Source organism: Drosophila bipectinata, chromosome XR, assembly GCF_030179905.1.
Source record: "Drosophila bipectinata strain 14024-0381.07 chromosome XR, DbipHiC1v2, whole genome shotgun sequence".
Classification (NCBI taxonomy): domain Eukaryota; kingdom Metazoa; phylum Arthropoda; class Insecta; order Diptera; family Drosophilidae; genus Drosophila; species Drosophila bipectinata.
Genome location: NC_091735.1, coordinates 10,063,917 through 10,076,482, shown reverse-complemented (window position 1 = coordinate 10,076,482; position 12,566 = coordinate 10,063,917). Strand labels below are relative to the sequence as shown.

Sequence of the window (12,566 nt, the reverse complement as noted above, 5' to 3'; positions counted from 1 at the left end):
TGAATCGAAAATAATCGATTCTCAAAAGGTAGAATTGTTTACAGCTCTATTCTTAACCTGATACATAATTACTTATCCTACATACCGCAGTTTCTCTTCCCCTTTCTGTGATGGCGCAAATCGATGTGTTTTATCCGCCAAATATTGTGTTCCTTTTTACCCGATTTTAGTGCGACCAAATAACCTAAACTAAATACTAGACTTCATAAAAATCCTGACTATCGATAGCCTAATCCGTTCCGCGACATCCCCACCCCCGTGAAGCAGCCGCATTCACCACGTCCAGGACAGCTACCTTCGAAGCGGGACGCATAGTCGTCTTGGCTCGATCGGTAGTCCGCACCGCTGCTCGACGAGGTACTCCATCCTTCCCGGTGAACACCTCTTCCACGACGCATCGTTTCCATTCCCTTCGTGGTAATGCTGGATCGCAGATGAATACCAGGTCTCCTCGACGGATGGGCTCGACGCGCTTGCACCATTTCTCCCTGCGCACAAGAGTTGGCAGGTACTTATGCACCCAACGCTTCCAAAAGCGATCGCGCATCATCCTTGCTATGCGCCACTGCTTCCTAGTAGCGGATCTCACGGGCTCCTGTCCATCATCCTTGGGGAGATCTGGGATATCCGATGCTCCTTTCAAATCGTTAGGCGTCAGTGGAGCCTCCTGGTCCACCGTCACCGGTAGATGAGTGAGCGGACGAGAGTTTACGATGCTCTCCGCCTCAATCAGCAGGTTCTCCAGTACATGCTCCTTGGGCGCGAGCTTCTTCATTGTGTGCGCCATCACCTTCTTCACGCACTGCACCATCCTCTCCCAGGCACCACCTTCAGCTGGGTTCGCCGGGCAGTTGAAGATCCATTCGACTCCCTTAGACGACAGCTCGCCCTGGATCTGTGCAGGCTCGAACACTTCGCTGAAACTCTTGGCCTCGCGGTCGGCTCCAACGAAGTTCTTCCCATTGTCGCTCCTTATCCTGACCACTGGTCCACGGCGGCTCATGAAGTTCCTCATGGCGATTATGCAGGAGTCGGTGGACAAATCGTGAGCCATCTCCAAGTGGATAGCCCTCGTGGTCAGGCACGTAAACAGTGCCACCCACCTCTTCTCTGTGCGACGTCCAATTGTCACAAGGAGCGGCCCAAAGTAGTCCAGGCCAGTAGACTTAAATGGCCATCCGTTGGCCTCTAGCCGATCCGCAGGCAGGGGGCCAATCTCGGGCTATGTGGGTCGTGCCTTCCGCAGCTTGCAAACGTTGCATTTGCTCACCACCCTCCGTAGCAGTCTCCGCAAGCTCGTTATCCAGAACTTGCTCCGAATCGATCGCCTCCGTGTTTTGGTGGCACATCTTTTCGTGGTGTTGCTGCACGATCATCTCTGCCAGCGCCTCCTCGTGAGACAGTATGATCGGCCGACGTGCGTTGTATGGCACACACGTCGCGTCGTCGATCCTTCCACTGGCTCTCAATACTTCGTCCTCGTCAAGGTATGGGGGCAGTCCGTGCAGTCGGCTGTCCTTGGCGACGTTTCCTTGGCTGTCCTCAGCAAACGCTTCTCGCTGCGACTGCCTTATCAATGCGCGCTCTGCTTCAGCGCACTGGATCGCGGTCAATCCGTAGACCTCTTCATCGCGACGTATTCCACGGCATCGTCGAACAAATCTGAGCGCCCACGCAGTCGTCCTCACCAGTCGATTATAGCTGGAGAACCTCTGCAGGGATATAAAGTTTACCGTGACCAAGGCAAACTCACATTTCATATCCTCGTCGTCGGTCGTCGGAGGAATCCAGTCCTCGCTCGATCTCGGCCAGCTCTCCTCTGGTCCTCATAGAAACGGCGGTCTGCTTAGCCATCGCGAACCGATGCTCAGGTCCACGGCCTTGCGCAGCCTTGTCGCGTCATCCGCCACGTTTTCGGCGGACGGGATCCATCTCCACTGGGACGCCTCTGTCGATTCCAAAATCTCCGCCACCCGGTTTCCGACGAACTGTTTGTATCTCCGGTGGGTGTTGCTTATCCAGTGCAACACAGTCTTGGAGTCCGTCCATAGCGCACAGTTGCTGATCGCCACACCGTGCTCCTGCTTGACGGTGTCTATCAATCTCGTGCCCAATACCGCTGCTTGGAGTTCCAGTGGCGGGATCGGCATGGTCCTCATCGGGGCGCATATCGTTTTGGAGCTTATGAAGTGCGCCTGCACGTCTCCGTTCTCGTACGTGGCCCGCCAGTAGGCCGCTGCTGCGAACGCCGATTGACTGGAGTCCACGAAGATGTGCAGCTGTAGCGTCCGCACTCGTCCGCCGCCAAAGTAGTGGCGCGGGCATCGGAACTCCTGGATCCGACTCATCCCTTGCCGCCAATCCTCGAAGGCTGCGGCCAATTCATCCGGTAGCGGCTCGTCCCAGTTGACTCCTCTCCGCCAAATCTCCCTCAGCAGCAGTTTGGCAGTCACCATGTAGCAGCTCAGGAACCCAATCGGGTCAAACGTAGACATCACCAGGCTTAGGAACTCCCTCTTGGTAGGGACTCGTTCCCCCGTCATCACGTTCCTCGGGACTCGATGGTACTTGACGCCGAACTTGAACTCATCGGTAGCCGGTTGCCAGTACATCCCAAGCACCTTCTCCTCAGCTTCGGTCTATCCGACGCTGGCAATGGGCTCAAGTGGGTTCAGCGCTCTGACCACACTTGCCGAACTGGAGGTAAATCGGCACAAATCAAAACCTGCTTCAGCGTGAATTTCTCTCACCCGTGTCGAGATGGCGATAGCTTCGTCCTCGCTGGCGAAACTGTCGACGTAGTCATCCACGTAGTGGTATTCGTTGATGGCCAGGGCTGCTCACGGGTCCATGTTGCTATACCGCAAGGCATTCACGGTCTTCACGTAGTCCGCCGAACATGGTGAGCAGGCCGCTCCGAACGTCATTACTGCCATCTCGTATACGTCCGGCTCTCGCTAGTCGTCTCCGTCTCTCCACAGAAACCTCTGGGCGCATCTGTCCTTCGGCTGCATCAGTACCTGATGAAACGTCTCCTTGATGTCTGCACAAACTCCAACCGCTCCTTCCCGAAAATGGAAGAGCACTGCTGGGAGGGGCTTGGAGCGCTGTGGGCCTTTCAGTAGCGCTGAATTCAAAGACACACCGTCCACCTTGGCAGCCGCATCGAAAACCAGCCGGATTTTCCCAGGCTTGTTCGGGTTTTCCACTCCGAAGTGCGGCAGGTATCACACTTTGCCCACCTCAAACCTCTTCCTTCCTGGAGTCGTCGTGCGTATCCCTTCTTGACATAATCGTCCATTATCCGGATGTAAGCCGACGCGAAGTCCACATCGCGCTTCATTTTACGCTCTATGTTGACGAGCCTCCTGAGGGCCATGCTGTAGCTCTCCGGCAATCTCACTTTGTCGTCCTTCCATAGCAGCCCGGTCTCGTATCTCTGGCCTACACGTTTGGTCGTCTTCTCCAGGGTGCTCAGGGCCCGTGCGTCGCCGCTATCTCCGACTGACGGCTCCAGGTCCACTCTGCCAGCTGCGACTGGCTGCACCGGCTTCGCTCCAAAATTCTCGGTCTCGAAGTAGTCGCTGACCATCTTCTCCAGAAGATCATCCTGGGGCACGGCTAGGAGGCACGAACTCCGAAGCGGCGAGCTCGGCTTTCCGTTCACCGGTCCATATACCACCCATCCAAGTGCGGTGTCTGCTGCAAACGGCCTCCCAGATCCATAACTTTTGGTTCTGAAGGGTACTCCTAAATGCGCATGATCCAGTCCAATTAGGATCCTCGGCGTCGCATTGTTGTACGGCATCACTGGCAGACGCGTGTTCGCCTTCACTGCTTGTACATCCTCCTGACGCAGGCTCTGCATCGGAAGGTTTAGATTGGCCACTCCGTACACATTTTTCAGCCCATGGCGCTTTGGTTTGCCCGCTGCGCTGATCTGCAGGCTGACCACCTTCGTGTGCTCTTTGGCAGATTTTCCACCAAACCATTGCACATTCAGCTGTCGACTCTCGCCTTTCAGGTTCAGGCTGCGGATGAGTTCGTCGTCGATGAGTGTGACAGACGATCCTTCATCCAGCAGTGCGTACGTGTCGACCTTCGTATTCTCGCCGTACAGCGTCAAGGGTAGAATCCTGAACAGCAGGTGGCATCCAATTGAGTCGATGTTGAGGTTTCGGTGCGGCAACTCCTGGCGATCGTACGCCGATCACCCTTCATCCCGCTCACGTCGCGCGTCTACAACTGCGGCCGACGTAGGATGGTTCCTTTCGCTGGAATCCACTGACCGTGGCACTCCCCTCCGATTGTTGCCGTCTCTGTACGGCTGTCGGTCCTGATCCCTCCTGTGGCCCCCATCTGCGACTGGCGGCCGTTTGGATCGTTTAGGTACTTCGTGGAGCAGGTGGTGATGCCTCATCTGGCATCCGAGGACGTTGCATCCGCGGCTCTTCCTGCAGAACCGGGACATGTGTCCGGGCTCCAGGCACGAGAAGCACAGTCGTTGCTTCCTCGCGGACTCGATCCGTGTCGTTGTAGAGGCGCTGATGAAGTCCTTGCAGTCCCTGACCTGGTGCTGTCCCTCGCATATAGGGCAGCATCTGGGGCGGTCGACATATCGCTCCTCCTCGCGAACACTATTCGCGTGCAGAATCCTTCGCTTCGGTTGTTCCCTGGCTCCGGCGTCCGTGACACACCAGTTTGGCGAATTCATGGAGCCACTCGCTCAGGTGCGCCACCGTCGGATACGGCTGTATCGTGGCCGCGTGCCTTGCCCAGTCCAACCTCTTGCTTAGCGGCAACTTGGCTATCAGCTCCTCCATTAGGGTTGGGTTGGCTAGGTGCTGGCTGCCGGTCGCGGTCGACTGCAGGAACGCTGACAGGTTGCTAACCTTCGTCGTGAACGGCTTGATCCTCGCGATGTTGGCCTCCTGAATCGGCTGCACTTCGCGCACGCTCTCCAATTGGCTGCGGATCAGTTGCTCCGGGCGTCCATACCGGAATCGTAGCTGCTCCATAACAGCTTGTACGTTGCTGGGATGGATGAGCAACGACTTCACTGTTTCGCGAGCCTCTCCCTTCAGGGCTTTCACTAGCCTCTGGTTGTTCTCCAACTCGGTGCACTGGTAGGCGGCAGTTGTCTCCGTGAACGCACACAGGAATATTGGCCATTCCTCTGGCTGACCCTCGAAATCGGGAAGATCAGGTAGTCTGCGTGGCATCCATCCTTGTATGCTTGTCGTCGGCGCTCTATATGATATGGGCAATGGCGCAGGTACCTCTGGGTGAACATAACCTAGCACCGGCTGTGCTGCGGCGGTCACACAAGATGGCGGAGAATAGCGCAGTATTGTTGTTGTTGACACAGGTTGTCCGTTTGCCCAACGGCCGCCAAGCGTCGGCGCCAAATTCGCACTCCATTGTGGCGGCAAATTCGCACTCCATTGTGGCGGCAAATTTGCACTCACTTGTGCCGGCAACTGCAGCGATGGCGTCACTCCGAGATCCGTTTGCAGATTGTCCCTCATCTGCCTGGGCAGGTTTTCGCTCAAACTCTGCCGTGGCGCTACTCCATGATGTGGCAGCGTTCCACTCGAACATGGCGGTGTATTCGCTGCACCGCTCACTCCAACGCCGCGTGCCCCGATTCCAACGGGATCTCTGGCGGCGTCTGCTTGTCCTCCACTTGCTCTTGCCTTCGCCAGCTCCGACTCCAGACGTGCGATCCTTTCCATTAAGGTCGCCACTACAGTTGTGGAATCCGTAGTCTGCCCCGTCGCTTCGGGCTGCAGGTTACTTGCCGCTTTCCTGGCGGCTGTTCCACTTTCCTTCGGAGTCTGTGGCCTCTGCCGATCACCAGCCACACTCGCAGAGCTGGTCGCGGTGCCAGTTGCTGTGGCCGTGGTGGTCGCAGTTGCGAGAACGCCCGAGGCTTCCAGCCTGGGGCTCCGCCTGGGTGAGTGCTTCGTGGGCATCATCTTGCAGAGTGCGAATAAAAGAATTTGTCACCGCTTGGCCGATCACGGGAATGCCTTATAACACTCAGGACAGTTGTTGAAGTGATGTGGTGTGTAACGAGCGTTTTATTCTAAAAAACAATTGTTCTTAACCTGATACATAATTACTTATCCTACATACCGCAGTTTCTCTTCCCCTTTCTGTGATGGCGCAAACCGATGTGTTTTATCCGCCAAATATTGTGTTCCTTTTTACCCGATTTTAGTGCGACCAAATAACCTAAACTAAATACTAGACTTCATAAAAATACTGACTTCATAAAAATCCTGACTATCGATAGCCTAATCCGTTCCGCGACAATGCTTAATAGCCCATCCAGAATCCCTCTCCTGGAATTCACCGGCTTTTGCAATTAACATTTCGTTATCGTCATTTAAAATGTATTCGATGTCGTTATATGAGCTGACGTAAATTGCTTTATAGTTTTTTGAGAAATGTTTTGTTTCTTCTTGCATCTTATCAGCTTTTTCAGTTGGTTTTACATATTTCCCATGAACTGATAGACGCACTTTTATAGCTCTTAATTCGCTAAGTGCATATTTTATAATGTTTAAAAGATTATTTTTACATCCATTGTAAAATTCTTTTAAATCTAGATCGCGCACTTCGAATACTTTATACTTTTTTGTGTAAAAAGTATCACTTTGTGTTATAGGAAAAATGTTAGCATTTTGCCACACAAGTTTCCTTAATGCTGCTCTATGATTTGGAGAATGTAAATGAATTCTTTCCTCAACGAAAGCATAATTTTGCTTACAATCGGGACAAAAATTCGTCTCAGCAATTGTGCGGTCTAGTCTAGCCCTTTTTGATGTTGATGGCTGATCTTCAATATCCATGGGTTGCCCCTCTTGAGGGCTAGTTTCCTTGGGCACACCAGCCTTCCGTTTTACAGCTGATGATACGTTGAATATACTATGTTTTGCAGTAGTTCCTTGGATCCTGATTCCTTGGATTTTTGGTTGTTGATTTTCATCCTGTTTTTTGGACACCGTTGTTCGCGAACGATACAAAACTTTCGCCAAACCTGAGAGTGGCCTGAGATTTCTTGTTCATTTCCGAGAAGGCATTTCGCGGTCCTTCACATCGCTCATAATGAGTTATAAACTCATTCACACTAATAACTTTAGAGCACAAGTCACATGCCACTTTTGACTCCATTTTTATGTTTTTAGGTTTTTGTTTTTTATTTTTTGTAAAAAAGAAAAAGCGTAAAAATTGCTTTAACCGGCAAGGCAAGATTTATACTAAAAATTTGATTCTTAGCATAAACCTCAAAACCTATTGATCCTCGAAAACGGAAAACAGGTACTTGTGTTTGAATGTATTGGTATCATCAATACATGTACATGAGTTTACGCATGAAAACCACCCCAATTTTCCACCCATTTTTCCGGTTAATGAATCGGGAAAACCAATCAGAAGACTCGAAAGAAAAGATAACGCTGAGAGCCTAGAGCCTACAGTAGGGAGTAAATAGGCAATCGGCTGATTTCTTGCGTCATATCCGTGTATGCATGTATATGTTGGTGGGAACGTAAATCCACAATCCAATATACACTCACATATATATATAATCCTAAATAAAAAATACATATTGACCTTTCATCCGACCCTGACATAAATATGTCTCCTGCAAGAAAGTGATAAAAAGGGATCGCAGCAGGTCAATTGGTTCCTTTTTTTTCTTGACCCTTCAGGGTGGATTTTCACTTTTCTACGAAAAGGTTTTTTTGAGGTATACTTACTCCTTGTAAAATTCTATAATAGTATATATGTTATAAAATTAAATTTCTTTATATAAGTCCGAGTTAATTTAAAATTAATCAAAAAAGAATTGGAGTCAAAAATCACCTTATATAGGGTACCCGGGCATAGGGACCACGAGGGTAATTGCGCCGCCGACGAGCAAGAGCAGGTACTACCAATCCTCTCCTACCGGAGAAGGAACCAGTAGGTATCCCCTTAGCTACATGTAGGCTAAAATGCAGGGATCACTTTGACCGCGCATCACTGAGGAAATGGAGAAATCTCCAAAACTGCAGGAACTCCCGCATGATATGGCCCATCCGATCTAGGATGAGGTCAATGATGCTTATCGCCCTGAATAGGCAGGACTGTAGTCTGGCGATCAAGGCCATTACGGGACATTGGTTAATAGGAACACACGCGGCTAGACTAGCGGTGCCACATTATGACTACTGCAGGAGCTGTGGGGACGAAGAAGAGGAAGAGACAGTCGCACACCTCCTGTGTCAATGCCCTGCGCTGGGGCGCATCCGACTCAAATTCTTGGGCGCAGCTATACTTACAGACCTTACAGACCTCGCGGAGGTCGCTCCACACAGACTCGTAGCTTTCATCCGTAAATCTGGATGGGACCGCGAGCCGCTTCAGGAAGGATAGAGCACCCTTGGGCACATAAGTAGTGGGAAGGGAGAGGTCCTCTTGTAGGAGCCCCAGCGGCTCAAGCGGATGGGGGTCAGAACCGGCCCTCATCGCCGCCTCAACCTAACCTAACCTAAAAGACGTGGATTGGGTCTTAACAAAACTCTTAGATGCAGGTATGAGAGTATCCCAAGAAAAGTCAAAGTTCTTTAAAAAGAGCGTTGAATGTTTGGGGTTCATAGTGTCGCAGGGGGACTCCGAACTTCACCCGAAAAGGTAGAAGCCATTAAGCATTTTCCCCCACCATAAACACGCTTCGAAAAGAATTATTTAAATATATATCAGTTATACCGACTTCCCATTCCTCAGACATTGTTTCAGGAAGGTTTCCAATATTTGTAAAAGCGCATTTTACATTATCAGGAAACACATTTAAGGAGTCATTGCTGAGCAATGTAATATAAAACTCGTTTTGAAAAAACATTTTGAGCTCTGCAGTTAAGAATATGAGATCCAATTTCATTTATTTTTACCAATTTGGATATTGTTTTCTTTGCGGTTTGCCCTTTGCAATTTTTCTAAATCACTTATATACTTAAGATTTCTAAGTGGATAGGGGGAAACTCTATTCTTTTTAACCTTATTTCTCAGTTTCAGTTTCTTTTCAGTAGAATTTCCTTTTATAATTCTTGTTTTCTCAACTAATGATTTTTTTAAAGTCTTATCATCAGTGAAAGAAGTATCTACGAGTAATCGTTTATTATTAATTGGAATTGAAACAGATTTCTCAGATGATTGTTCTTCTTCATTGCTGGGTAAAATGGCTAAATCGGGTAAATCCTCTCTTTTAAATGATGACTCGTTCTTGTATTCTTTAGAAGTATTGGCAATAGAATCTTTCCAATCATCTATATATGTTTGGGTTTCTACATTTTGATTTAATGAAAACGTGGATTTCGATACCGATTGATGCAAAACAGCTTTGTTTCTCTTTTTATTTTGGTATGCACATAATTCTTGTTGAATTGTAATCCATTTATTATAATCACTCATTTGTTTATTGTTTAAAATTGGTCATTTCCTCGATCATTTACTAAAAGTTTATGGTATGCATTTGGATGCATTAAGATTACTTTGTTTAGCTGATGCTTACTTTTAATCATGACTCAAAATTTTTCCAAAAATCCCAGAAAGCTAAGTTCATTGCTTTCTTTTAAAATTGGTAAAAATCCTCCTTTTTGAATAAGAACTCTTCTCTTAGAATTTAAAGATTGAGCTGGAAACATGTCGTAATACATTTTAATACTTTTTTAATGAATTCAAGATATTTTTTGATATTTTATGGTTTCCTTTTAAAGTATTTATCACTATCTCCGACAATGTTTTTACTAACTCGCTATCACTATTGCAAATAATCGCTTTTCGAAGTTTATTATTTGCTTTTTTGAGCACATACAATAAATGTTTGTTCGCTTTCAATCGCCTTATGCTCTTTTTGCAAACCATTTTCATCTGAATAGCAAATTGAATATAATGGATTAAAAATCTCTGTTCTAAATCTTAAAAGATCATTTATTCCTTGCGTAAGATCAATAAATAAATAACCATGAGGTTCATTCGTGACTTCTTTATATATACTAAAAAGTTCTTTAGGGTTTTCAGGATATATCTGTCTAGCTAAACATTGAAATTGTAATTTATCTCTAGGATTTTTAAAGGCCACAATGTATTTTGTATTTATGTCTCGGGTGTGAGTAGATTTATGAAATATATTTTGTGTTACAACAATTACAGATAAATTTCGATGATGAGATCCTTTGGTAAAAAGTTCACATACATTTTTATCAAATGCTCCCATCATCAAATCATCTAATACCAAAAGTATAGGTTCATTATTTTCATTTTCAATGGAGTCAGGTACCCCATGGTAATATTCAATATTGGTAAAATTTGGTTCGGCTTGCTCTTCACCGTAACACCATATTATTCTATCTATTGAAGTACTTATTAAGTCCTTCCTTCCATTTATTAAATTTTTCAAGAATGTTGTTTTACCCGATCCTGAGGGGCCACAAATAAGCATCGTAAAAGGATGAACAAATTGTGTAAACATTTTGATAAAAGTTTTTTTTTTTTATTCAATGCTAATTATCAAAAATAAATTTTTCTAATGCTTTTTTTCCTGGTCCCGTTTTTTAGCGCAGTCCTTTTCAAAATGAGTATCAGAACCACAATAGTTTCAGTATATAAGTTGACTGTATCCTTTTTTACGAGGATCTTTTCCAAAGATGCGATCCATTTTGCTAAAACAACTTCTCAATTAAAGTACTAAAATCATACTGTTTATTAAAGTAATTTATACATATGATTCTCCGTTATAGTATATATCGTAATTACAGTTTTCTAAAATTACAAAAAGCTTAAATAAATTATTTAGAGCACATCTAAGCTTAAGTTTTTTGTGAATTTTACAGTTGGTAAAAAAATTAGGATAACACATCAGGCTCTTTCCTATATCTATATCGATAATATTATTCGATAGAAACTTGGATAAAAATTCCTTTTTTACTTCGCCACGTACAATTATATTGGAAAACTTGTTTAGTGGAGAAAATACATCGCTTAAGCAGTTATAGGGTATTTCTCCTTCCATCCAGTCCAATCCGTTAATGTTTTTTCGATGAATATTATGTTGTTGTAATGTATCATAATTCAACTCCTTAATGTTGTATGGAGGTTTGAAGTGAAAGAAGTTTGGTATTACAGTTCCTCCAGGCATGAAGGCCAATTCCTTAACAAAAACTTGATTGTTATTCCAACAACATATTGAAAATCTACTATAACGGAATTTGATCTATCAAATTTAGTCATTTTAGAATGAGTTTTAAATGTAAACTGACTTTGGTGTCTACATTTTAGGTCTTTATATACCATTCATTTTATTATATAATACATGCATTATGTAATATAATATATAATATAAAAGTTGCCCTCATATCTTAGGAGTTTGTATATATGGATATATATTTCATTTCATTATGTAATACATAATGTATAATATATATATATATGTATATACGGCATACTAAGCCCTTTATAAACCACACATTTTAGTAACTAATTTCAGTTTGTTAATAACATTCAGATTCAATGGATACACTCCAAGCTAAAAGAGATAGAGCCATAAGAAAAAATAGAACCATGAAGTTATATTTGGTTTTGAATATTTGGCTCAAAATTTGAAAATAAAATGTGGATTTTCGACATCTAGAAAATTTACTCCAATGATTTGGATGCAGCAGCACAAAAACAATTATATTGGATTTGATAAAGAAGAATGGATGCAACTGCTTACATACAAGGAATTTATACAATTAAAGATTGATCAGTATGACTTCCTAATGTCTGATACAATTTTGGATCACCCTATTTTATCAACTATTAAATGTAATTTTAGATTTAGAAAATCAGATAATGTTCTGATACTAAATCAATTCGGTAATAAAATTGAAATAGATAGTGACACTTGGAGATCATTAATTCGCCTAGCTATATTTTTAACTACATTGTTATGTTGGAACACTATATTAAAACAGCAAATATCCTATCTGTACTATAATCATATCATTCCGAAGTGTGTCTCTTTACAAAAATTCGATATTTAATTATCCGATTTATATGGTAACTATGATAAAAATGTTCAAATAGATTTAACACGTTTATGTTTCGAAATATCTAAAAAAACAAGAAAGGAAAGCTAACTTCGGGCGGAGCCGAAGTTGATATACCCTTGCAGTTAAAACCGGATATATATCGCAAACATCGGATATAGTTGGCCGATCCTTATGATTACATCATAATAAAACCAATTAATTACAATAAAAAATCTAAAAAAAAGTCCCAAGCTTCTATCTTCAAAAATACGAAAGTTGATATTTCTACCAATTAGCATTTCCGATCGTTCAGTTATATGTCAGCTATAAGATATAGTCAACCGATCGTTATGAAATTTGGTAGATCGGATTAACTGACCAAAAATAGAATGTGTACCAAGCGCCAGCTTTCTATCATCAAAAACACGAAAGTTGGGTCATTTCCGATCGTTCAGTTATATGGCAGCTATAGGATATAGTCGGCCGATCCTAATGAAATTTTGTAGG

At 44.8% G+C, this 12,566-nt stretch overlaps 2 protein-coding genes across 2 annotated transcripts; both read right to left on the bottom strand.

The window, feature by feature from the left end:
• Positions 1–229: 229 nt before the first annotated feature.
• LOC122321398 (uncharacterized) lies at positions 230–1,760 on the bottom strand. Its single transcript, XM_043211283.2, has 2 exons — positions 1,271–1,760; positions 230–1,188 (listed from the first exon to the last, which is right to left on the bottom strand). Exons 1-2 carry the CDS (start codon positions 1,758–1,760, stop codon positions 230–232), a joined length of 1,449 nt encoding a protein of 482 aa, XP_043067218.2.
• Positions 1,761–1,826: 66 nt separating this feature from the next.
• LOC138925620 (uncharacterized) lies at positions 1,827–5,978 on the bottom strand. Its single transcript, XM_070276468.1, has 5 exons — positions 4,698–5,978; positions 4,215–4,576; positions 3,250–4,136; positions 2,751–2,836; positions 1,827–2,639 (listed from the first exon to the last, which is right to left on the bottom strand). The coding sequence occupies exons 1-5, from the start codon at positions 5,976–5,978 to the stop codon at positions 1,827–1,829; spliced, it is 3,429 nt and encodes a 1,142-aa protein (XP_070132569.1).
• Positions 5,979–12,566: the final 6,588 nt, after the last annotated feature.